The sequence below is a fragment of the Leptidea sinapis genome, chromosome 11 (genome assembly GCF_905404315.1).
Source record: "Leptidea sinapis chromosome 11, ilLepSina1.1, whole genome shotgun sequence".
NCBI lineage: Eukaryota > Metazoa > Arthropoda > Insecta > Lepidoptera > Pieridae > Leptidea > Leptidea sinapis.
In genome coordinates this window covers 10,381,682-10,409,384 of record NC_066275.1, presented here as the reverse complement: position 1 = coordinate 10,409,384, position 27,703 = coordinate 10,381,682, and the positions used below count along the sequence as shown (strand labels likewise).

The 27,703-nt window shown below is 36.8% G+C and overlaps 3 protein-coding genes across 4 annotated transcripts in view; 1 reads left to right on the top strand and 2 right to left on the bottom strand.

The window, feature by feature from the left end:
- LOC126966856 (programmed cell death protein 2-like) overlaps positions 1 to 27,703 on the top strand; it is a 285,939-nt gene that overhangs the window by 20,770 nt on the left and 237,466 nt on the right. The window lies entirely within an intron of this gene.
- On the bottom strand, positions 434 to 1,150 carry LOC126966887 (uncharacterized protein CG16817). The gene has a single exon (XM_050811174.1). The coding sequence runs from the start codon at positions 1,006 to 1,008 to the stop codon at positions 517 to 519; it is 492 nt and encodes a 163-aa protein (XP_050667131.1). The 5' UTR covers positions 1,009 to 1,150; the 3' UTR covers positions 434 to 516.
- The window catches only part of LOC126966832 (uncharacterized), a 28,681-nt gene continuing 15,168 nt past the window's right edge, over positions 14,191 to 27,703 (bottom strand). Inside the window, exons 12-23 of the mRNA XM_050811088.1 lie at positions 25,913 to 26,051; positions 24,768 to 24,894; positions 23,005 to 23,238; positions 21,594 to 22,518; positions 21,337 to 21,492; positions 19,445 to 19,571; positions 18,603 to 18,739; positions 17,623 to 17,646; positions 17,105 to 17,269; positions 16,583 to 17,026; positions 16,109 to 16,365; positions 14,191 to 15,931 (exon numbers count right to left, since the gene is read on the bottom strand). Of these exons, the coding sequence (XP_050667045.1) occupies positions 14,206 to 15,931; positions 16,109 to 16,365; positions 16,583 to 17,026; positions 17,105 to 17,269; positions 17,623 to 17,646; positions 18,603 to 18,739; positions 19,445 to 19,571; positions 21,337 to 21,492; positions 21,594 to 22,518; positions 23,005 to 23,238; positions 24,768 to 24,894; positions 25,913 to 26,051 (4,461 nt within the window). The 3' untranslated portion in view covers positions 14,191 to 14,205. The remainder of the gene's footprint in view (positions 15,932 to 16,108; positions 16,366 to 16,582; positions 17,027 to 17,104; positions 17,270 to 17,622; positions 17,647 to 18,602; positions 18,740 to 19,444; positions 19,572 to 21,336; positions 21,493 to 21,593; positions 22,519 to 23,004; positions 23,239 to 24,767; positions 24,895 to 25,912; positions 26,052 to 27,703) is intronic.

Here is a 27,703-nt window from a genome sequence, read left to right as displayed (position 1 = left end):
AATTCTCAGTGACAGACCATAAATATCAAAAAATTTAGGTTCAAAAATTTATCCACAACAACCACCACTCAGCTGATGGAGAAAGAGTTGGATAAAATGTGTGGATGATCAATTTAGTTTAATAGACAGTCTCACCACCCTCTCAAGGGGCAACCCGTAAGAGATGAGGATAGTATGTAAAAGAGGCCAAAACCATGTTGAACAATAATTATACAAGTTATTTTCAACAGAATATTATACCACACTTTTAATTTCTAAGAAGCAGTTATATCTTAAATGGAATTAGATGAAAATGTATGAACTAAAATAATAATAGTGTTCTGTTTTTACTATTATATTTAATCCTCAATTATTAAAGAGTATTTTCTAAAGGAAATGCATTTTTATGGACTTCATAAACTAAGTAAACATACAGTTTTAAAATAAAATGTAGTTAGTTCAAAAAAATTTATTATAACTGCAAAAACCTTAATTTACTGTTCAGCCATCATTGTATTAGCAGTACTTAAATTATACTCATTCCAAGTCCGGAAGATTTTCGTCATCAGAGTCACTTTCCAAATCATCAAATGATGGTTTCGCGGGGTTATCTTTAGAGCCGCCGGACAGCATTTGGAAGAGATCAAGAGGTTCCTCACCACCGCCACCTTCTTCATTCTCATCATCTTCATCCTTCCATTTATTAAAATCTATTTTAAGATAATGTGGTTTCTTCTTATCTTTAGTTAACGAGGGCCAATAAGGAGCGTCTTCCTTTTCTTTGCGTAAAAGCATTTCTATACATCGTCCTTTATTAACGAATCCACTTGTTTCAGGCACAACAGCGTCGAATAATGGTATTATAACCTCATATTTCTTATTGTCTTGCGCACTGATACCTTTAAAGTGTACTGAATCTTTTTCTATTTTAATGTCAGGATCTTTAGACTCCACGCTGAATGTAAGAAATATATTTTCTTTACGCTGTGCCCATAAGACTGGAGGCGGTACTGGGGATTCACTGGCCATCTTCAAAAATATATATAGCTAGTGTTCACAGATTTTCATCAAATAATTTTAGTATTAAATCACGAATCACGATTGATATAAAATTCCATGCACACGCCGCCGACTCGCAAAATTTTACGTTTGACAGTTTAACCTGCTTGACAATCTCGAATCAAGGAACGAATCTTTAGTCCATGGCAAAATTTTAAATAGTGTGACTTGACCATAGACAGACATTTCGTAGTGATAGGAAAGAAATTTAAATTCAAGTAATTTTATTCAAATTATTCGTCTTATTCAAAGTCAAAAACTAGTACCCATTCCGAAATGAATGCCTCAGACCTGAGAAGAACAGGCGAACGAACTCAACGGGCTTCTTTTGTTTTTTTTTTTATTTTTTATAAAACTTAGATACAGTAAATAGACGACGGTCGGTCAATGAAAAGAATATTGATAACGTTGGTGTAATAATTTCAATAATTGTGTTTTTGTTTAGTACTTTTACCTATTAGTTTTTCATGTATCATCGAAGTTTAAAACTTTTAACCATTCAAATATTAAATTTTTACAACTGCGTTTAGTTTTATCTATAGAACTGTATAGTTTGTAATAATAATATGTTCTTCGAGCAAAGGAAGAAAACACTCTTGGGCGATCCCATATTAGCGCCCTATTAGAAATTCGTGCCTATAGTTTTGCAGTTTTGTGGAATTTAAGTAATGTAGAGGAGATAAATAATTGTCATAATTGAAGATGGTTTACCTCTGAGTAGAGGGTGTCTGTTGAATATCGCCACGGCTTGTTGTATGCTATTTATAATATTGCACGTTGGGCTCTTTCTAGTTTGATTATTATTATTTAATACAACGTGTGCAAAACGCATGTGCACGCTACTGCTTCGATATTTCACGGCGTGCTTTTTTTTAAATAATAATAATTCCTTTTTTAAATAATAATAAAATTTAAAAATGGATTATCCTACGCATCTACACTTTGTCGTCCTTTCGGCATAACAATCACTGCTAATATTATAAGTGGTAATGTAAGTTTGTTTGTTACGCTTTCAGGCTTAAACCACAGAACCGATTTTGATAAAATTTAGTACAGAGATAGACTAAAACTTGAAAAAGAAAATTAGCTACCTTTTATTGCAAAACAAAGTATGTGTGTATGCACGCAAGAAGTTATACTTATTTGGCCTAACGAAGCAAAAATCATTAAAATGATTTATTCCTCGTGCTATTCTACGTTTTTAGAAAGAACAATTTTGTAAAAATTTTGGAAGGATGGCTTTGACAATTAATACGGCTGTATGGGCTTGAACCCTTTGCCTATCCTAATAATGGACGAAGAAACAAAAAAAAATGAATGACGCAAACGTCAGAAAATTTTAAGAACCAACATCAACCTGTTACTTCTGTTACAGTGATGCGCGCGCATCTTAAAATTTCACTCATATTTTCATAACGCGCCTAAAGAAGTATAACTTCAAGTATAAATGGAGAGTTTGAAGTAGGGAATCGCAGTTTAAATGAAAATTCGTCATTATCGAAAATAGAACCATGAAACATTGTATTTAGGCACTTGATAAGAAATAATTTATAAACATTTGTTCGTGCATTTTAAAACTTTGACCTAAGTGGGGATTAAGTGGGAGATTAAAGTTCACAGGGAAATACTATTAAAGAGACAGTCCACAATGACAAGGGATATGCGCTGTATCATAGAAGAGTACGGTGTTCCCGGGACGATACGACATGGGTACCTTCAAAAAAAGCGAGTACACCTTCGTTAAAGTCAACAACTCTCCTGTGACTCCTCTGGTGTTGCAAGAGAATGTGGGCGGTGATGATCACTTAACACCAGGTGACTCGTACGCTCGTCTATCCTCCTTTTCCATAAAAAGAAATAAACATGACAAGAGTATCTATGCATATATTACAAATGCCGTTACACAGGAGTGCAGCTGTCCATTGTTGTTTCAAGTTCACAAGCACTAAATGCTGGAATGACTTGCCACTTCCTCTTTGTAACCTAAAAACTCTCTTTCTCTCTCTCCTGAAGACTCTTTTATAACTGACTGATGCTATTATATAACATTTGTCACAATCGCTACGATTGCATTGATCTTATTAATAAAATATGCTATTTAGTGCCGGTTCGCACACATGTGCGTGCTGTAAAAAAGAAATACTTATTTGCAAATAATAGATGCTCCACAAATGCTGGTTTCCGTGCACCGTTATTTAGACTCCTTAAAAATTATAATGAGTACTTTACACACATATATATTTTCAGTAATCGTGCTTCCTCTTTTAGAGTAGAAGTTATTAATGTTTTAAAAAAATAAATTAGGTAGTATGATTAAAAGATAACTACTTAGTAAGATTGAAAAGTTTAAATTAGTTATTCAACCTTATGTTACAGTATAATTTAATTTAGATATAGTAAATGAAAGCTAATAACCGATGCCTATGTAATAAACAATAATATTTATTATCACAGCCGTCATAATCTGTACTATGCTTGATCTTTTTTTTTAGGTAGATTAATAATTTTTCCGCTATCAGTAACACGTGGGGCGCATACACTATTAATATCTGAAGCGCTTGTCTATTGGGCTTGCCTATCATTATATTAATTGACATTATTTTGTCAAATGCTTTTCACTCTGCCAGGCAATACCCGGCTATAACTATTATATGGTCTACTAAATTAGACTAGATCCATCCTAGAATTTAAATGGCCCTTACCTGCTAGATAACACTATGTATACATTGTGAAACGTAAATTAAGTCTTTATTGGATAGATAAGTAGCAAGTAGCCTATTCGTAACATTACTTGTACCTTAGAATAATAACTCTCAGAAAGATAGTTTCATTCATAGTTCATCATTATACAGTTGCGAGCACTGGAATCACTTACTTAAAATTGGTTCCGCGCAATCTTCCTTACTGACAAAATTTTTAATTATCATAAAAATGACATCATTTTAAAGGTTCAACTGCCAACCTAATTCATTCAAATTGACCCAGTAGTTAAGGACCTATCCCGGATTAAGTGAAGGAGGTAGGAAAACAAGGAAATATGGAAAAATAATGAATGAATAAAACAACAACTTCTAAATATTTTTTTTTATTTATTTTATATTTATTTATTTATTTTAAGGAAAATTGAGTGTCAGTACTTTGTGTTCCCTCCCCCTCGCCTATATAACCGCTTGTAAATAATTCTTTATAGACCTGAGGGCCTACCACCAACTTTTAATGCGATTCCGATGCAGTTCAGTTTAGGTACCTAAACTGAATCGCTATAATTCGTACCATGAAGTGCCTTTTACTGAATGGCGTTTGGATCGCTTACGATGAATGAACGAAATAAAGTTGCGTTTCGCAATCTGAAATATGATTTTAGCGGTTTTTTGCGTAGAAAATACTAAAAATACATTTTAAAATTGCGCTTTATAGCGTAAAATTATAAACCATTAAGCCCTTTTTGTACTTATTAAATAATAGTAATATAAATAAATATAGTTCTTGTAATTATAAATTAAATGTTTGTTTAGGTGTTTACGTAAAAATAACGAGTTATGAACGCGCCTCCATTATTTTTGACAGGAGCACAGACTACTTTTTTTTAAATTCGTTCTTGCGAACAGGCTATCCCGGGCCCTTACTGCCTCGTCTTTACTATTTTCATTTTCGGTATTTATTTTCAGTATTTTGTTTTACAAAAAAGTCCAATAAAGTATTCTCGTCTCATCTTTTATCAATAAAATTTTCCTTTTCTGTATGTATTCACTATTTTTTAAAAGTTATTAACAAAACGATTCACTTTCCTCTAAGGAAGTAGCAACTTTTTTCAAATCACTCACTTTGACACATAAGCTATCCAGTTTTGGTTGAAATATTACCTCATGGTACGAATTAATGAACTAAATCATTTTTGACATTCAATTGACATCATTGTGATTTAATCAATGGATTTGGCGTCAACCTAAATTAGATAGCTCTAATGACGTCGTGGTACGAAAAGGCAAAGCAGTTCATTTTAGGTTGTCAATTGAATCGCAATAAGAGTTCACGGTAGGCCCGCTGATCAGCTTCTGAATTGATACTTGTGGGATACCTTCCCACTCCTCAATGAACGCCGATTTCAGCCCATTCAGACATGAAGGAGCAGGAGTTCTGGAACGAACCTTCCTCTTCAGTTCATCTCATACGTGCTCAATGGGATTCAAGTCAGGGCTGAGCACTGGCCAGTCCAATGTGGCGATACCAACTTCTTCTAGGTGTTCAGTTGTTACACTGGCAGTGCGACAACGAGCGTTATCGTGCATAAGGAGGAAGTCATCACCGATATATCTCGCATGGGGAACGACATATTCCAGCAGAATATTGGAAATGTACCGGTCCAAAGTTAGATCGCCTCCTCGTCCCCCGCCAGGCACGAAAATAAGCTCGGTTTTATCGCAGAAGGAAATGCCGGCCCATGAGCCGCCCCCATAAGGGCCACTGTTTCAGCGGAACAGCACTGCGCAAATATCTCCTCAGGCCGCCTGTAGACCCGACCTCTTCGGTCGCTAACGTGCAAACACATCATGCTCTCGTCAGAGAACAGGACTTGCGACCATTGCTCAACTGAGTTTCGGGCCTGTGGCAGGCCTTTGGAGTTAGATTAGCTTGCTTGCGTCATCGACGAACTGTCCACTCGCTGGCTGCTTCTCCACGAACATCTCGGAGCTCCTGTTGGACGTAGACACCAGTTAAATGCCGATTTCGGAGAGAGGTTGAAAGCGCTTGTAAACATTCGAAACACAGGACTGGCTTATGTGGAGCCGACAACCCGCTGGCTGAGCCCTTCTTGCAATAGGGCTACGATTTATGCTGCAAGGGTCAAAAGTAGCGGAGATGTGTATCGGTCAACGTGTGAAAGTAGACTGATAAAAAAAATCCGATAACAGGTGCTTTTATAGGGGATCAATAGGTCGCAACTCGCGACGTATCAAACAATTCATACAAGTCTTTTTCATTATTCCTTCACTTAATCCGGGATAGCTTCTTAAATACTGGCTTGATTTTTATGAATTCGGTGTCAATTTAAAGTTAAGAGTTAAACCTTTAAAATTATATGATTTTTATGATAATTAAAAATTTAGTCAGTACGCAAAATCGCGCGTAACCTATTTCAAGTAAGTAATTCCAAACTTTTGCTCGCGAGTGTAGTAGTAACATTCGAATTAATGTGTGCGTGAGCGTCGCGTACTTACATTCGCCAACACGCACACAGACAGCCAAACAATGTTGCAAGTGAATAGACATTTCCCTAAATCAGTACATTGTGACAAATAGTAGATTATATGTAATAAGAAAGAAGAAATAAAATAAAACAATAAAAACAACACGTATAATTTTTCTGCAACAATTTTTGAAGTGAAACTTCTTTAGAATCGTTGTGATTTGAAACTCGATGAAATGAAAATGCAAGACGATAGAGGCGCCGTTGCTAGCTATTAGTTATTATACTATTATTTTTAACTATTTTAACAATATGGATACCCTATCAGAGGTTCTGGGCTCATTTTTGAAATCCAAGATGGCCGACGCGCCAAATTATGATTTTTACAATATGGATATCGTATCCGAGGTTGTCGAGGGTGCAGAGAACGAATTTGGGATCATATTTGAAATCCAAGATGGCCGCCGAGCAAAATTGTTTTTGGGGCTCTACGTAATGCCAAACAACTAAAAGGCATCTTTCGGAAATTGTTGTGCCACATGGAACTAAAATCGTTGAAATCAGGAAACTTTGTGCTAATGAACACGAATACGAAACACTAGATAACGTCAGTATTTTGTTGTGTTATTCTTCACTGACTGTTGATGCAAATGAGAATGAAAAAGTGACCGTTGAGTTTCTTTTTTCTCACGAGCTTAACTTTTTCCGAACATAGGATGGTAAATTCAGTAAATTAAAAGAAATACTTATAGTGACTATTCAAAGCGCTTAGGTTAAGCATAATTGAATAAAGTTTATTTAACTTTGAATACTTACAAGATTATGTGGCGTAGTACATTATGGACAAAACCCAACGGAGGAACTCGGGGTAAATAGTACATTCAACGACATTATTTGGGATGATAATGAGTTCTTGAGATTTCGTCTTAAAAAAACATACTGTTGCTTACTTACTCTCATTGATTGAGAATAAAATTTAATATGAAAAGCAATGGATGCTAGTATTTTTTAATGATACATACCTACATACTTTTTGTAAGCCTTTGTCTCGAGCCTCGAATCTACCTGTTCAAAACTATACCTACATTATTCGCCTTCATTCTATTATAAGTTCAAAGGGAAATAGCACTTCTTGAAGAAAACGAATGAGTCTTGCGTATTTCTAAGTGCTTCCGTCTGACTCACTCGGATTACCGTTCGAATTTCAAAATGCTTCCGATTGACTTACAGCCGTTTGCAATAACCTATCTATCCTTAGCTTAACTTACTAGAGGTACTATCCTTTTACTTACCAACATTTCAATAACATATCGACTAACTTAGATTTTAAGTTCTTATGATTGAAATTTGTCCTCAGAACTCCCTCTCTGATTTTGTGTTATTGATACAACTTAAGCTTGTACGATATAAGAAACACAATAACAGCGTAAGTGATAGTTGGAGTGACAGTTCTTACTTCCCAGTTAACTTGATTTTAAAATTATTTAAAACAACTAAACCATTAAAAAACTTGTATATATTGTGAATAGTTATCGGATCTAAGTCGTGAAGTGTTATCTTTTTAAAATACTGTGTTTTTGTGAAATAAAAAGTGAATAAAGAAAACAGCAGTCGATCAGCTGATTGATACAAGTAGTCAAGTACCCTCAAGGTTTGAAAGTTGAATTTCAATTAATATAACTTCTATAAAATTTTAAAGTGTTTATCCTGGGAACTTTATTTTGTGCAAATTCATTTTGAAATATCTTTTAAAAATACAAACGAAATATTATTACTTTGATAAATTAATAATAGTGAAGTTTGCTACGTACTGCCATCTATTGAATTCTTTGCAAACTGTTTGAAATTGGATCGAGTGCTTATTCGTTTCTAATAATTAAATATAATATACATAATGACGAACAAATGCAACACGTGTGGCAAATTCTTCGCAAGCACAGATGGCGCTAGGTGTAAGTGTAATGTAACGTATCACAAACAATGCAATAAATTAAGCCCAGATGCAAAAACCAATAAGCAGTGGATGTGCAAGACGTGTAAGCCCAAGCCTTGTAGACCGGTAGACGTTGACCGTGACCCGAGATGAAGACGTGGACATCTACTTGGATACAGAGCAGCGGGATTCATCCTCGCTAGTACGATAAATTAGACTCCCGAAATATCGAGTTTCAGAGACGATATGACTCGACTGTCGGCAATAGTCAGTGAATTCGGTTCTAGACTCGAAAGTATCGAGGACCGTGTTACTAAACTAGAGGAGAATTCCCCCGCAATACGAGTGCAAGAATATATAGTACAGAATGAAGAGCTCACAAGTACGATAAACGAACTCAAGAAAAAAATAAATGATTCTGAGCAAGACAAATTATTGAACGACGAGATAACAGGTATACCGGAGAGCAATAGTGAAAATGTTACGCATATTGTTATCACCCTGGCGCAGAAAGTTGGCTTGACTTTATCTGACTGCGATATTGTTAACGCGGCGCGGCGCGGCCCTCGGCGCCCGGCGGAGGAGGGGGTACTGCGCGATCTCGTCCGATTGTGGTCAGCCTCACTCGCCGTCACATACGAGACGAGCTGCTTCGCGCTGCGAGAGTGCGGAGGGGTGCTGACACGTCCGGGACCGCAATAGCAGGCCAAACGCGACGGTTTTATATTAATGAACATTTAACCTACGACAACCGCAAGCTATTCCATCTTGCGCGTGAGCAACTAGGTCGTAATAAAAAATGGCGTTTCGTTTGGACAAAGGTGGACGAATTTTTGCTAGACGAGATAGCTAATTCAAACCGTACCTGATTCAGACTGAACAGGACTTAAAAAAAGATTTTGTCTAGTTACATTATTGGTCTTTGGCAATATACTGTGTCATAAATTGTTTTTAAAAAGTATTTTGTTTAGATATATATACAAACCTAATTTTTCGTATTGTAATTTTGTGAAAATCTGTTTTGTAATTGTAATTAATTTGTTTTGGTTTACTTATTTTATTTGTTTTTTCTATCGGCTAAGATGTTTGTTTGTTGACTGTTTACGATACTCTTACGATATCTTTTTCGGTATTCTTATATATCATCACGCGGAACCAATCCGTGTAGCAATAGGACTCATTCTTATAAATGTTGTAAAATCACAAAAATATGTTATTTTACCTGTATACAACACTGCACACGTATATATGTATTCATAAAATGTGGCACTTATTTATTGAAAAGTATGTACAATGATTTATTATGTATTATATTACTGTTTACTAACGCAAGCCATATCATATTCTTTAATCATTATAATTTAGTATGTTTATTATTATATTATGTTATCCTTATGCATTATAATTTTCTAAACATTATCAATGCCTTATAAAAATAAATTAAAAATTGGATTCCTCAACCCAGGCTCTCTCGGCACTAAGCATGACGAGTTTATGGTGGCTATGCGGCGCCACAACGTTGATCTGATGGCTCTCAATGAGACCTGGTTGCGGGCGGGGCAGGACGCTCGTGCTCCTGAACTCGCGGACTACAGGCTGAGGCACACGCCGCGCCCACACAGTGTTCGCTCGCGCGGAGGTGGCGTTGGCTATTTACATTAGGAAAGGTCTGACAGCGCGGGTCTTGCAACACCCAGTTACGTCCACGGTAGAACAGATGTGGCTCAAGCTCGTCATGCAAGGTAAAACGGTTGTTGTAGGCACGGCGTACCGACCGCCGTGGTTGTATCCTGATTTATTTTTTAGTGCACTAACGGAAACCATAGGCACTAACAAAATTTGTGTGGTCAGATAACTTAATTTTAATAGGAGATTTAACCAAATTTATTACTAATATGTAATGTACATGACATTGTATCTTATCGGACCTTTTATATAATATCCTTATTTGACTTTTATGCACCTAAAAAAACAATAACAACAAAAAACAAGCGATATCCATGGATCACTTATAATATGGAAATGATTATGAAGTGTCGCGACGAAGCTCATATCTTGGCTAAAAATTCGAAACTTGACGTGAATGTGGAGAAGTACAAACACATGTAACACACGCCTTGGAAAGAGAAAAACAAGTGTATTTCAGTACATACATAAACGCTAATGCTCGCAGACCTAAGAAAATGTGGAAACATATAAAGGGCCAGGTAAGATTAAAACCTAAGCTTGACACAGTACTACCCTCTCACCTCAGCAATCCCGAAGACATAAATACCCATTTTCTTAACATTCCAGGTACTAACAAAATAACGCTTGCAACCCCAACATATGTTGAGTCTCATCAACATGGCACAGCGGTTTTTAAATTTGAACACGTGGACGAAAACATGGTTTTACAAGCAATTAAAGAAATGAAATCACAGGCTATTGGATTGGACGATGTATCTCTTGATATGCTACTCCTTACCTTGTCACATACTCTGCTCATATTAAGGACGCGTTCTCAAAACAGAGAGGTATCGAATCGCACCACTATACTGACACCGCTCAAACACATACACGTACTTAAAGTTAGTTGCGGGAATGAAATGAATTTGATACTTTAGCAAGTTTGAATTTTTTTTTAATACCTATGTATTTTTGATAATTGTTTGATGTATTCGTTTAGTAGTTAAATATTAGAACTTTAGATGGCAATTCTGTCGCATAACGTCGTGTGTAGTAAACGCAGTTTTTTTTTAAATCCAAGATGGCCGCCGCACAAAATTATGATTTCAACAATATGGGTATCGTATCCGAGGTTCTCGAGGGTGCAGAGAACGATTTTGTCATTTTTGAAATAAAAGATGGCCGCCGCGCAAAAATATGATTCCACAATATGGGTATCGTATCCGAGGTTCTCGAGGGTGCAGAGAACGATTTTGGGATCATTTTTGAAATACAAGATGGCCGCCGCGCAAAAAAATAAATAAATGACACCCATGAAGAAAATTTTGTAGATTTCATAGGCACCATCATGGATTTCGATTTTGACCCGATATTCGTTATTGTTGACCCCAAAAACCATGAAACACCCATGAAGAGAAGTTGGTGAATTTCATAGGCGCCATCTTGGATATCGAATTAGACCCGATATTCGTTATTGTTCACCCCGAAAACCATGAAAATGACACCCATGAAGAGAAGTTGGTAAAATTCATAGGCGCCATCTTGGATTTCGATTTTGACCCGATATTCGGTTTTGTTGACCCCGCAAACCATGAAAATGACACCCATGAAGAGAAGTTGGTAAATTTCATAGGCGCTATCTTGGATTTCGATTTAATATAGACCTTATATTTAGAGATGAAAATAAATCACTAATTCTTAAAAAAATACCGAAACATAATTTTTTAAAAATCTGACTGCGTTCAAAATATGTAAAGTATCAAAGACAGTATTGTAGAGCTTATAAAAATATTCATGTTCGTACAGCGATCTTTCCGAGTATGAGCTGCTGCTTACAACCGGCACAGTGACTACCCACGACGGTGGCCGAGCGCGGACTGACGTTGTTTCGATAGATCTCTCTGTGCAATGCGTACGGAGGGACAAAATAAAATAACCCTTATGCTTATCAGAAAAATATATGAATTTTAGACGATTCATTTTTATTTTTTCCTGAGATTATTTATAACATATTCATTAATTTATTTCCCGTGTTTTTGAAATTATTATATCTGTTACCCTTACGTAATTTTTAAGAGAAAAATTGTGTAAGTAGTAGCAGAAAACTGATCCTGAATGAAGCCCCATTTCGTCAATTTTGTGTGAAGAGGTAACGGATAATCGTTTTTACGACATAAAATATCAAAATTTTAAAGCAAATATTTCCCGGTAATTGGAGATAAAGAAGTAATCTATTTGTGGCAATTTTTAGTTGTGTTAGATTTAGTTTCATTTCATCACAAACTCTACCGAAAAATATCTTATTTTTGTCGGATTCGTAAACGCGTCCTTAACACATATTATTAATACCTCGTTTCAGTCTAGTACCTTTCCTGATCTCTGGCGCCACGCACTAGTGCGACCCTTACCCAAAAAAGATATCCCAGAACTCTACACAGACCTTCGCCCAATTAGCATACTTCCCTGCGCATCCAAAATAATTGAAAAAATTGTACACAAACAATTAATGCGTTTTTTAGAAACAAATAATATATTACCGAACCATCAATCAGGTTTCAGAAAAAAAAGAAGTACTACCACTGCATTACTGGATGTTGTTGACAACATCTTGGAGGCCCAGGAGGAGGGTAAGGCCACAATGCTAGTACTCCTTGATTATTCGCGGGCATTCGATACCGTTGATATATCATTATTAATTTCGAAATTAGTGTACTACGGATTGAGTCCGGAGGCTATACAATGGTTCAGTAGCTATTTAAATAACAGAACCCAAACAGTTGGAGTCAATAATGATGCCGGCAGTTATAAATTATCTAGTTGTGCTACTATTAACAGAGGAATTCCCCAGGGATCAATTCTAGGACCTCTGCTGTTTAATTTGTATAGTGCAGATATAATCTGCAACATAAAAAATACGCGCTATCATATGTATGCTGACGATATCCAATTGTATATCTCTTTTAAACCCAAGGACACGTTACATGCAACAAATCTGTTAAATTCCGACCTGGATCAAATTTGCAGTTGGTCAGATCGACACTCTAATTTTAAAACCTTCGAAAACAAAATTTATGATAATTGGCACCCCTATGTCTGTGAAAACGACTGAGCAGTACAATCCGAAGGTCATGATCAACAACACGGACATTGAGCGGGTCCACGAGGCGCGTAACTTAGGTCTCATAATTGACGAAAACATGCGCTTTTAAAAATATATAAGCCAAGTAATAGCAAATTGCTTTTATAGACTTAAAGTAATATATAAGATTCGAAAATATTTAAGTACAGAACTTCGAGTTAGATTATGTGAAGCACTTGTACTATCAAAGCTCAATTACTGTGACGTGGTGCATGGGCCAAGATTACTATACAAAACAAAATGTTCCATCCAACGAGTGCAAAATGCGTGCGCTCGATTCTGTTGGAATATACCGCCCAGGCAGCACATCACTCCATATTTAGAAGAAGCCTTATTACTTAATATGGAAGGTCGGAGACGTCTGCACTTAGCAACGTTACTTTTCGGTATCGTAAATAATAAAACACCTCTTTACTTATTTAAAAAACTTGAATGGCTAGGGCAACGCAGTGCAAGTAATATAAAAACTAGATCTGCCTCGCAGATATTAGCAGTGCCCCGGCATCACTCAACAGCGTTCAGGGGTAGTTTTCGATACAATGCTACTAAGTGCTGGAACAATTTACCGCCACCAATCAGACAACTGAAAAATATTCAAAATTTTAGATTTAAACATAAAAAACTATTTTAGATTCTTTATATAATAATTAATCTTGATGTGCAATGTATCTTATAGTAAATATAGACTAACACAATTCTGTATCCTTATTATGTGTATTTAATATTTACCAATATATTATCTATATCTCATTTTTTATACTAATGTACCTTGTGCCACCTTAATATAAGTATTATGTATATTTGCTTAAAAACTATAATATGATTTAATATTAATTATAAATATTTATTTATAATTCTATTTTATAACTCTATAAATTTACATGTACATGAAAAAAATTACAATGGGAAAACTACAACAGCTGTTTACTCCAAATGTCACGAGGGGCTGCTGAAAACCAATGTTGTGTTGGTGTCTTCTGCTCTGACACAACAATATACTGAGTCAGCTCCTTTTAGCAGGGAATCACGCGCCGCACAGTTATTTAATATTTTGTTTTTGTTTATATTTTAATAATTTTTGTTACATTTAATTTAATTTTTTATTACTTTAAGATTTATACTGTAAATTGAAGGTGTGTGTTTTACTGTTAATAAAGTGTTTCTATTTCTAATTCTAAATACTTCTCCGCGCAAACGAAATATTACGTAATTAAATCAAAAAGATAATTTAATTACACTTTATTTAGATTTTTCAGTCAATGTTACATTAGCACTGTACAAGTGGAATTGTTGCCCGTGTCGCCGAATGTTTAAAGTTAATGTTATACAATAGATTAGTCGATTAAGACTCTCACATTTAAGTATATATGCAGCCCCACGTCCAGGACAGAATATCGGAGCTCCATAACTTTGACAATCAAACATGAAATACGAATTACCAGAAGATTTTCCGAATGCCAAGTTTTTCGCAGGGCTTACCAACACCCCCAATTCGTTTTTCTCAAAGAAGTACGCCAATGCTTTGCTCAAATTAAACCGATCAGGGTATATATTATAAACGAAGCCAAATATAATCTTTTCAAATTTAACACTGAACGAATAAGGATACATCTCGTCATATTTAGTGTCTAAGTCGTCGATTTTAATCTCATAATTAGCTTGTCCGCCTATTTTAGCGTGACATTTTTTGTGGTACCCGTTTCCGTTCTCTACAATACCATTCAAAAAGTTGCCTGTCCAAGCACTTAAAGCACAACTTTTAGCCATCACTAATGCTACCACGCACGTCGCTAAGTACTGCTTGCCACGATGTATCTCTTCAAACTTACTATCCATCGGATGAACTGATCCCCATAGTGAGTATAGGTCGCCAGGAAATTCAATATCCCAATCTTTCCACATCGCTTTGGGTGTTTTTCTTTCAAAGCCTAAGTCATTAACGGGACTCATACGAGACCACGGTATACAATCAATGTTCAACCAGTACATCTTTTCGTCGACATTTGGAAGAATTCGCTTTCGCCTCAGATATGGCACGTTCGGATTTTCATCTGGCTTAAACAGAGGACTGAGTCGATAATTGAGCGCGGAGCGCTTAGGCGCATCCTTCACTGAGGTTAGTTCAAATGTGAAGAATTCCGGTGAATCAGGTTTACTCGTGAGTGTTTTAATTCGTCTTATTAGGGCGCCCATATCACGATATAATGTCCAAGACGCGACTGAGCCAGCAGTTCTTGGAGGAGTCTCCGTAGGTTTAGCTGGTTCCGATGGCGGTGGGTATGGATCAAACAAATGGTAATAGCCCTCCGTTTGACATATCACCAAACTACACGACGGGAACCTAACGATGACATATCGCAGTCTTTTCATCACAGCTTTCAAATACTGTTCGAGTGTCTTTTCTGGATTTTCGTTAACAACCAAAATTTTCTTTATATTGACATTTACAAACTTTCCATCGAGTATTATATTCTTAATAACTCTCTTTTCACAAACGCTTCGATTCGTTGCCTTCTCATAAATTTCTAAGCCTTTTTCAATGCACGTATCTATCATTAAATGGTCCCAGGTTCTGATTGGGTGCATTGTAGCCATTAACATAGCTATTAAGCAGACAAAATGACACGATTTGACATCGCTTGAATCAGATTTACCACTAAGTGACGTAGTACCTTCAATCCTATAGACTCCGTTGATCATTTGATAGCCAAGTATCATTTGACTTTTAGGTTCCGTAGCTTCAATGATTGTAGCACTTTTTTTATTTGGTTTTAGCTTGTCCGCTTGGCTTGTCTTTCCAGTATCGGCCAGTGTAACCTTGGACTTCTTTGATTTAGGCATTCCTGTCTCAAAATCATAGTCCTCAGGTAATTTCATGCGAGGATCGACTAAAAGTCTTCGTACAATAATTCTGCTTAAAATAAATTGTTGATCCTCTGAATTGCCATCTCTGTTGTAGTTAACTCTGAAATTTAAGCATTAAAAACTTTTATTCTTCTGAAATCTAATTGTCAATATGTGACTATATAAATCATCATATTTTACATTTTAAATTACAAACAAAACTTATTGCTGTACTCATGTCAGAAATACTACATTGATGTAAAAATTTGGGAGTACTATGCTTTAATAAGAGTCATACCTTGCCACTAGATCGTGAAGATTAGTGAACCTCAGAAAGCACGATTTTCCTTTACCAGTCGCTTCTCTCAAACCCATTGCATTACAAGAGCTTGCATCAAACAAATAGTAAAGGTTATTTCTCATGAAAAACGCACAAGAGTACGTGGAGGTAGTAATCATGCCCCTGTCATATTTGTTTAAGAATTTGCGGGCCAATACGTCCTCCATTTGCCATGTTGGTCCTTCTCCTGCGACGTCTATAGTAACTTTATATGCCTGAAAGCAAAAACCTGGCTACATTCAGTGCTAATTAAGTGTTTGTTTTAGGTAATCGACTCTTTTTCACTAGTCCCAAAGACAAAACCGAGCGTAGTGTGGCGCGGCATCGGCCAGCGAGTAACATAAAACAAATCGGACCTAGCATGTTCACGGGTTTGACTATTTTATATACAACTCGTGCAAAATAATTAATATCAAAAATTGTTTGTATTACCTGATGTCCAATCGCAATTTTGGGTATAATATGCATTGGGGAATGCTGAAATTTGTCTCGCTTGTTGTCATACAATTTCTTCGCAGTGTCCACCACAAAATTAACAATCCCAGCAGTCCACGTATTCACTGAATACTTATATGAAGTTACTATTGCCATAATCGCTGCAAATGGCAGCACATCTATTGCTTTTTCATTGTTAATTGCATTAGTTCCCCGAATTATCTGGGTGTTGTCTGGTAGGTTCTTGAAATTGCTCGGCTTCGCCAGCTCTTCCTCTGGGCTGATGGCGAGTTGGTCTTCGGTGAGAGGCTGGGTCATCTTTTTGCGAAGTTGTCTCAATTTGGATCTGTACCGAGCGTCTTCGGTGAGTAAAATACGACGATCTACATTCACAGGTTCTAATGTTTGTACTTCATCTTCCATCACTTCAGCGGGTGCCAACTGTAATTCACATCAAAATGTTTGCGTGGTAGGTATAGGTTCACATGAATTGATTTATACATATAGGTATGTACTCACAGGAACTTCCGGTTCGGGCTGTGGAGACGGTGGGGGTGGTGGCATTGGAGGCGGAAGTTCCTCAGCCTTTCTGCGAGCTTCTTCCTCTTCTGCCTTTTTTCTTTCTTCTTCTTCCTTCCTCTTCTTTGCTGTTTCTTCGTCTTCCTCTTCTTCCGCCTCTTCTTCCTGTTGATCAAATTTTCGTTAAGATATCATGAATAGATATTATTTCCGTTTAGGTATGCCCTACATATATTATAATATTTTGTCAATGTTGTTTTTGTTTATCAATATCATATATTTTTTTAAAACGTGTGAAATTCTTTCAAAAACCTGCACTAAACATCAAATACCCACTTCTCATTTTTTATGTTCGTAACAGTTTATGCATAAGTTGATATACTTTCAATGGAAAACATAAAATCAGACTAATTCAAAGCAAACTGTGGCCAGATTCAGATAGTAACATTTTTGTAATATACCAATCTCCAATTAACTAACTATGCACCCTTTATTAATTGGTATTAATTATTACTTACTTCTTCCTCGCCTCCTTCAGGTGGCTGTAACAAAGAACGTTTATTAAATTATACCATTCCAACTTCCACTGTCAGACTGCGAATGATAATGTCCATATGTATAGAACGTCATTGTAAATAGCTAATAAATTGTTTTCAAGAGTAAAACTTAGATGACGTACAATAAACAACTATACTCACAATCATACTCAAAAAATTATCTGAATCAAAACTCTGCCTTCGCGTATAGACGCGTAGTAGAGTTTTCGTTCAGTTGTGTTTCGATCGCGCTTTGAATATAACGCCACGCAATGACAGTTGTTCAATGAAAAACAATCCAAAATAAAATGAATGGACTGTCGTATTTCAGGTAAGTGCCCCTTTAAATTAACAAAATTGGGTAACTTAACGTTTTAATCATTTTGATAAATAATAAAATTAATAAAATTAAACTTGACTCGTGTTCGCGTCCGATCTTCTAATGGGCGTATACAACATACTTTGAATATTACTACCAAGAAATAAGGTGTTCATTTGAATGAATGTTTTAATGTTATCTGTGTAAGTTAAAGTATACGTATTTACAACACGGCTCGTATATTTTAAACGACTTTTTAATATGCGATTGGGAGTCCAGTTTTTATTTTATCTACACCAATGCTTTGAATCCTCTATTAAAGATTTTGAAACAGTTAGCTTATTGCCAACATTAAAACACCCAATGTTCTAATAATCATAACATCATCCAAACGAGTGTTGTAATGTTGTACTGAATTTCATAACAACACTCCTATGTTTTTTTTTCGATCATGCGCAAAGAGTTACAACAGACAGCCACATTCTTATTGGTCGATGCGTGGTATCTGTATGAATTTCAAAAAAAGAACATTTTCGTTTATCACACTCGGCTCGATAGATCCATATTCGTGTTTTAATACCCCTTATTTCACAACAGTTACATTAATAACTAGTACGTCATTGATGACCTGTACGATACTTACTGGTAATGGCGGAGGGGTGGGCGGAGGCGTTGGCTCTCTGTCCGGGTCAGGCTCCGGTATTTCGTTGCTCTTGTCGCGGGGCTTAGGCCATGGTGGAACTACCTGTGTCACCGACACCGTCGGAGAATCCAAGTTCACTATAAAAGGCATCCAAACAATTAGATTCACTCACTATAGTGTGACATACTTTGGATGGCCCCCAAGCGTAACGCAGTATTCGTCTGGAACATCTAGAAGGTTCTGGAGGCGCCGAAGTGGATTTAAAGGTTTAACGTCCGACATCTCATTGTAATACCATGATTGATCACGGTGGCACAATGGAGTAATGAACTTTAATTACATTTGAATGTATTGCGGGAGTCACTCCCAGTGCGACACAGTCAGCATTTCGGCTGTCGGAGGAACGTACACATCAGAAAAAACGATATCGTCAAGTATAACCACACTCTCGTCTTTTCCCAAAGAATCATTCCGTTTAACACATTCTTACTCCAGCACTCACAGCTGAAAATGAGGAACTTTAAAAGTCAGAACTGACATATAAATACTTTTCGCAGGCTTATTGATTTAAAAAAATAGTACCTCTGGGTTTTGTACCAGGATATAGTATAGCGCTTGATTTTCTCATTCTTTATGTCTGCCCGCGACTTTGTACGCATTAAATTCGAACCGTACGTCTCAAGGAACTCTTTTAAAAAATCGAATTAAAATCCATTTTTATATCCCAACAATGTGTTTTCTAAATTTCATAATAATCGCATGATTTTGATGAACACATCAACACTTTACAAGTAAACACACATTCGTGTGTACAATATACTAAGTAAGGGGGAATATCTAACCGATTCTTTCTTCTAGAGGCGTCGGACCAGCATTCTTGTATCGGAGCGGTATTGGCGGCAAGTAATCCTCTTGTATGCTGTCCACTAGCGATATTATTTCGCCCATGTGTTCCTCGTCAACTTGGGGCTAAATTAAATATTTTATTAATACTAAACTTATGAATCAATCTCGTCTGTCTCCCGGAGGTGAACTGATACAACAACTTTCAATAAACATTTTCACACAAGCTCTCTTATTCTAAAGCAGGTATTATTGAATAGGCAAGGTGACAGATTTTAGATTAGGTAGATAGGTACTCATATAATATTACCTAGGTCTCTGGTCTGGGTCAGCTAGACCCAGCAACCGTTGTATTGCCGATATTAAAATGGCGATACAAAAGTAACTGTTGATCGTAGATGGATGAAAATTTGAAGTTGTATGTATTTTTTAATGCTGCCTCATAATCAAAGAAATTTAAAAAAAATGACAAAAAAATTTCGTGTGGACCCTTAACATTTAGGGGGATGAAAAATAGATGTTGTCCGATTCTCAGACCTACCCAATATGCACTCAAAATTTCATGAGAATCGGTCATGCCGTTTCGGAGGAGTTCAAAGTTTAACACCATGACACGAGAATTTTATATATTAGAAGATGTCGGTGTACGTCTATTAGTTTCGATAAAATCTTTTATTTCAGCAAATAAGATAATCTATAATGAAAATAAATAATTTTTTTCGAATCAATTTTGAAATACGTAACGCCTCAGAATTTCGTAATATTATTCTAATTGAGACGTGACGTCATTCACGTTGTAGTTAAAATGATTGCCGTATTTTATACTTTATTATATTGGATATCTCATTAATCTCAATTTTTTCGTCAAAACTGCATATTTTTTTAGAATGTTTTTATCGTATGAGTCCATGTTTTTAAAACCAATTATGTTTGATTCACCATGCCTATTATTGTTTTTCAGTAAATCTATGATCTCTTGTTGCATATTTAAATCTGTGTGGTGAATCTACTTTCATCCCAGTCTCTCTTCATTATATGAATACGACTCTTTAATTCCATGTCGTATGCGTAAAATTGGCCTTGATCACTTGTTACTTGAATGACCATCTATATTTTTATACACTGTTGGTTAAGGCGAGTAAAAGAATGTGATAATTGTCTATAGAAATAAGTGACGTTAAATTATAGGAATTTATTAATATTTATTTGGATCCATTCCTACCAGATCTTAAAGACTAAAAATGTACGAAAATAAAACAATAACTTGAATGACTTCTACATAATATGTATTATATTCTATCAATAACTCAATGAACAAGTGGGAGGCTCCTTTGCACAGGATGCCGGCTAGATTATGGATACCACAACGGCGCCTATTTCTGCCGTGAAGCAGTAATGTGTTAGCATTACTGTGTTACGGTCTGAAGGGCGCTGTAGCTACTGAAATTACTGGCCAAATGAGACCTAACATCTTATGTCTCAAGGTGACGAGCGCAGTTGTAGTGCCGCTCAGAAATTTTGGGGTTTTTCAAGAATCCTGAGCGGCACCGCATTGTAATGGGCAGGGCGTATCCATTACCATCAGCTGTGCGTCCTGCTCGTCTCGTCCGTTATTTAAATAAAAAAAAGAACAATATACACCCACCCGTTACATTAATTACTACCACAGATACAGTTTATTTTAATTTCAAGCATTGCGTTGAACTTAGATTCACTATTGAAGTCAAAATATTTAGTTCGAAATTCAATCGTTGAATAAGTAAATATTCTTTCAACCCGGAAAAGGGCTAGAGTAAAAGGAACACCCAGAGGTGGAAAAAACACAATATTCCTAGTGGAGATCGATAGGTGACCCGCTCAACAGGAAGACAAATAATAAATGTATTATTACCCCAACTCGTTGTTCATCAATATCATCTCTCGGCATCACGTCATGAAATAATTCCTTTCCATCTCCATGTGCTTTACTCATATGTAAGACTTTCCTCTTTAATTTCCATTTTGCGCCGGGCAGTTGTTCATCGCTCAACGTGCAAACTATTTGAGCCTGGAGACGAAATTATTTTATACGATTTATCAAAAAATTGATACACTATTTTACTAAAACAATCTCTCGCATCATTAATATTATTACAAAGATTAACTTGCCTTAGGTTCCTTCTTCTTGAGTTTCAAAACTTTGAAGGCGTGAATGTAAAATTGTGTAGTGGTCGGCAAGTAATCCCAATTCTTCGTAAACACAGCAGCCATTGCATCCGGATCGAGCAGCATCCAACAACAGGCTCTCCCTACCTTCAAGCATCTTAAACCATCCGTTGTTCTCGGATATGGATCGAACAAGTAATACATATCTTTCTGTCTCCACACAGCTAGAGCGTAGTTATTAAATTCTAGGATACCACCACTATATTCGTGTGTGAAGAAATCTTGCAGACCACTTCGTATATTAAATAGACACTCCTTGGTTGTAAATAGCTGCCCTTTTACTCTCTCCCTGTAGATAATTATTTCGCAGGCATAAGGACCAATTATGATTTCGTTTGGTATATTATCAATGGTCAGATCAATCAATACTTTTGGATGAACACAGTCAACATATAATTTATTTCCAAACCGTAACACTTTATCGAGAGTTTTAGAAAACCATGTATTGGGAGGAGATATTTTAGCGTAAGTCATTGCTGCAACTGCTATAGTCAAAGCCTGCCTATACTTTGCGTCTTCGAAACATCTGTCACCTAGATGCATATTTGCATTAACAATAGCACAGTTTTCATTTAATATTCTGTACCCCATCATAGCTTTTTCAGCTTGTGTCAGTTCCTTATCGGATTCAAAATCTTCGTCGCACGTTTCGCTAACCATTTTTAGTACTTTAATAGATGCTAAGACAAATTTGTGGTCTTCAACAACACTCCGCGCTAAAAGAACTTCCGCAACGGACCTAATATCTTTGACGTTGATCAGAGCCGCACAACCACTTGTAAAGTTTGAATATGCTTTCGAATCTCTTCCTGCTGGATCGAATATGTAATAGCAAATTTTGTCTTTCCATATCACCACTTTCATCACTCTGTAAGATATGATAATTCAGCATTAAAATCGACCAAAACAAATGAAAAATGACATCACGAATGAAGCACCTACTTACGTAGAAAAACAACAAATTCCCTAATTCGTAGCTTCAAACGAGTTTTAGTGGATGAAATTTAAGTGGGTACATTTATATCACAATCACATTTATTTTCAAAAGCTGTCTATCTTCTTCGCTTCCTCCATTTCTGCTTTATCACAGAATTTACCTAGTTATCGGTTAAGAATAGTCTCAATGGGCCCTTTCTACAGTATAATTTGGAAGAAACTACTTAGGGCTCTTTTGTTCATACATAACCTTTCTCAACTATAGTTCTTACTGCACTACTAACTATATGTTTCTTCACACAAAATTGTTTCCTAATTCGTACTTCACCATGATGTTTGCATTATTCTAATAGGTTTTTGTGTAATGCCTAATAATTTATTTTATAATTTGTTGAACATTTGCATAAAAACTACTAACCTGGTTAGCATAATCCCCGCTCTGTTATCTCTAAAGAAAGCTTTTAGACCACGACATAAGTTATATACAGTCGGATCAAGGGACATTGTGTAGCCAACGATCTCTGGTTCTCCCAACAATATTTGCATGCGTTTTCCGTTTAGAATCAACGTCTGCTTCTTGCCAAAAGGAAGTACTTCACAGATTCCTTGCACGGCTGAATGATCGTGGACCTTTTCTAAGCATTGAATATACCTAAAGATTGAAATTCATTTGTAATAAGCTATCTACTCTAGACGATCTGGTCGGAATCGCCGGAATAGATCCATTTGACCGCGTCCAACGCAGAGCAGCTCGAATTGTCGGGGATCCAGTGCTCTGTGAACGGCTGGATTACTTGGCGTTGCGTAGAGACGTCGCTTCATTGTGTGTCTTCTACCGCATATCACGGGGAGTGTTCCGAAGAGCTGTTTAACCTGATTCCTGCCGACGATTCCACTTTCGCACGACACGCCACAAGTTAGGATATCATCCTCACCATCTGGATGTATGGCGGTCCTCCACAGTGCGGTTTTCAAGGAGCTTTCTTCCTCGTACTACAAAGCTATGGAATGAGCTTCCTTGTGCGGTGTTTCCGGGACGATACCACATGGGTACCTTCAAAAAAGCGCGTACACCTTCCTTAAAGGCCGGCAACGCTCTTGTGATTCCTCTGGTGTTGCAAGAGAATGTGGGCGGCGGTGATCACTTAACACCAGGTGACCCGTACGCTCGTATGTCCTCCTATTCCATAAAAAAAAAACTTGAATCACCCCCAAGGATGATCCACGGTATTTGATTAATTTTTCTTATTAGGTTTTGGCCAATTTTTATCAGTTATTTTTTTATCATCCTCGAAACATAGGCCGTGGTAAGTTTTACATACTTGCAAAGTATGATTTTTACTTTTGTTTTTGACTTAATGGTATCAAATCTTACTTTTTTATGAATTGCAAGGCTTGCTATATGTGGAATAAATTTCATTGTAAGTTGAGATTCGACAACGAACTCCTATGAAAATTCGCAAAACATACATGGGTTATTCTAGTAGGCTTAAGCGCGTTCCACATTTTGCACATCGCTAAAATTTTTTTTTCCTTTTTTATGACTAAGGTATCATATCTGACAAAAATGGAATACTGACATAATTTGAAACAGTAAGGCATTACAAACGACAAATTAAGTATCACCTAAGTAATTTGAGGCAGGACCGATCGCCGTGACGATCTTTTGGGGGAGGCCTTAGTACAGCAGTGCGTCTTCCGGCTGATATGATAATGATGATGAAGCTATCGTACAGAAATATGAATCAGCGATGGCTGGTTAAATGATCCTGATCTAATTATGCTTTGTTTGTAGACTTTGTGTATGTACTTAATTAAGTTTTTCTATTCAAAATTTTATTTATCATTACGAACTCAACTCGTGTTAGCAATCCGGACAAATCTTCGTGATTTTTGGTTTGCTGTTATATTAATGTAAATTTGTAACGTTCTAAATAAATATTAAAAAAAATTACTAAAGATATTAAATTGTCAACATATTTATATCACATAATATTGTATTTATTTAGGTCTATATATTTTTGATAACATCGATATTTTTTTAAACATTAATACTACATAACACAAACATTAATTCCACATTCCAATTACACAACCCATGATACTACTGAAATAACTCGATGGAAAATAATGGAATTAAAAGAAAAAGATTTGTAAGCACATCTAGAAAGTACAAAGTACCATTGATCTCCGGCATCCACGAGATTGTCCACGAGCTTCATAGTCCACTGCTTCGGGTGGTAATGAAACGCAAGACAATAGGCCATCACACTCATTGTCAATGCCTGTCTTCCTCTTGATCTACCACCTAAAAATAAAACGCCATATTACAACACGAAAATTATTTAATACGTACACTCCACCTCACATTTGTAAACAAACCAAAACAATTATTTAAAAACGGCTTTACACACGTAAGTTAGTAAGAGACGGGAAAAAAAACTCGCTATACTCACACTGATGAAGGGCCTTCGAATGGTCCGAAACTAGTCGGTACCAACTCCGACAAACCGTGAGCTTTTTAATAAATGAAGTAATTATAATGTCTCACGACAGTTTTAATAATCTTATTGCGGATCAAAACTAATAAAAATATCGTAGGTACATTATCATAATAGCTAGCCAATAAGGATTACAAAGATGATTCACAAATACTTGAGTATTATCTCACTTTGAGCCTCAACACTTTATAAAAAACGATCCGAAAATGATAATGGATAACTTAAAATTGTCCAAATGTTTTCAGTTTTCTTTAGCAACAATTCGACACGTGTTTCGCCTCTACATGAGGCACCCTCAGGACATGTTGGCAGAATGAATACTAAAAAAAGCTCAAAACATTTGGATGATCATGGATTTCCTCTAAGTAACGCCTACTTCAATAAATTAACTTAAAAATGTATTAAATTATTACTATATAATAGAGTATATTATAGTGTGGCAAGATGGGAAAATGTGGGAAGTGTTGAACAATTCCGATTATAGTTTGGGAGCGCGATTTTATGGTATTTAATTTGCGATTTTGTCCACTACCGAATATTACAACGCCATCTTTGGGTAGGTAGATACTTAGTTTTAACATGGTCAACAATAATTCCCTGTGAATCTATAAAATAGATTGAGAGCCACTCGGGTTCCGTCCGAGTGCTCTTACCAACTGAGCCAACCGCTCGAGTGATTCATAGATCGTAAATCTTGGTATGTCTTGTTCAACTCTCAGGTTATGGGTCCGTCTGTGTAATTAATCCCAGAAATAAGGGATATCACTTTAAAAATAACAAATTGTCAATAAAATAGACTCAATAAAATGTTTTAAAAATATTTACCAAACTTCTGGTCATACATATTGAACGACCCTGTCAATATACCGTAATGTACATTCGGTCTTTTCTCTTTGGTACAAGGTAACACTGTTAAAGAATGAGTTTCCAGCATTCCCTTCTTGAGATTGGCTGGGATGTGCACCTGTAAAACGAAATAAAGTGGTGTTAAAATTCGCAACACTCGTCTACCGTACTACTAGCGTATAGACGACCCGACAGCCCGTGGATGAGTGAACAATTTTGATTTGTCAATGTGTGTTATATACAATAGTGCCTCATGTGTCTCCTGCCCGTGTGAGCCTGGTTAAGCATAAACTAATTGGTTCAAAATGGATATTGTTTCAAAGACAAATAAACTTTATTCAATTAGATTTAAGCTAAGCGCTTTTGAATTGCAAATACAAATATTTCTTTTAAATTACAGAATTCACCATAATATGTTCGTAAAAAGTTGAGCTTGTGAGAAAAACATACAAGAAACTCAACGATTGTATGTTGTTGGCGCTTTGTAGTGAACAATCCTCAATTTCAATGGGAATTCAATATGGGAAATATTTGAATCTGAATAGCTTTTCCTCCCGACCACCTACAATCCCTATCTCATCAGGATCTTTCCATCGATACATTATGGGGATTTTTTTATGAAAATAAAGGATGAGACGAGCAGGACGTTCAGCTGATGGTAATTGATACGCCCTGTCCATTACAATGCAGTGCCGCCCAAGATTCTTGAAAAACCCAAAAACTGTGAGCGGCACTACAATTACTGCGTTCACTAACTACGGCGCTCTTCAGACCGAAACACAGTTATGCTTACACATTACTGCTTCACGGAAGTAAAAGGCGCCGTTGCGGTACACATGGTACACGTGCTTAGAACGTGTGCCCCTGAGTTGACGCCGGTGCTAACGCGTTTATTCCGGCACTCTTATTCTAAAGGCGTAGTCCCTGACTCATGGAAGTCAGCCCTTGTCCATCCGATCCAAAAGAAGGAGACAGTTCGGATTCGGCAAACTACAGGCCTATTGCTATTACCTCCCTGCTCTCCAAAATCACCGAGAGCATAATTATCCGTCAGCTCTTGGTATATCTAGAGGGTCACCAGTTGATCAACGACCGACAATACGGGTTTCGCCATGGTCGGTCGGCAGGTGATCTTCTGGTATACCTAACACATAGATGGGCAGCGGCTATTGAAAGCAAGGGGGAAGGCCTGGCAGTTAGTCTGGATATAGCGAAGGCCTTTGATCGTGTATGGCACAAGGCGCTCCTCTCCAAACTTCCATCATTTGGGCTTCCCGAGAGCTTGTGCAAGTGGACCTCCAGCTTCCTCACTGGGCGCAGCATACAGGTCGTTGTCGACGGATATTGCTCGAACCCGAAGCCCGTGAATGCTGGAGTGCCCCAAGGCTGTGTGCTGTCTCCCACGCTGTTTCTTCTGCATATCAATGATATGTTGGACACCTCCAACATTCATTGCTATGCAGACGACAGCACTGGTGATGCCGTATACACTGGCCATGCAGGTCTCTCTCGGGAAATCGTCGACCAGTGCCGGGAGAAACTTGTGTCTTCTATCGAGTCCTCTCTTGAGAAGGTCGCGGAATGGGGAAAATTGTTGTTTGAACCTTGTCCAATTTAACCCCCAGAAGACTCAAGTTTGCGCGTTTACCACTAAAAAAACCCCATTTGTCGCATCACCGCTCTTCGACAACACTTCCCTCAAAGCCTCGCCTAGTATCGGAATACTGGGTCTCGAAATCTCGAGCGATTGCCAATTTCGTGGTCATCTGG

Excerpts from the sequence above, each read along its gene's own strand:
- LOC126966887 (XM_050811174.1), bottom strand. The coding sequence starts at position 1,008 with ATGGCCAGTGAATCCCCAGTACCGCCTCCAGTCTTATGGGCACAGCGT.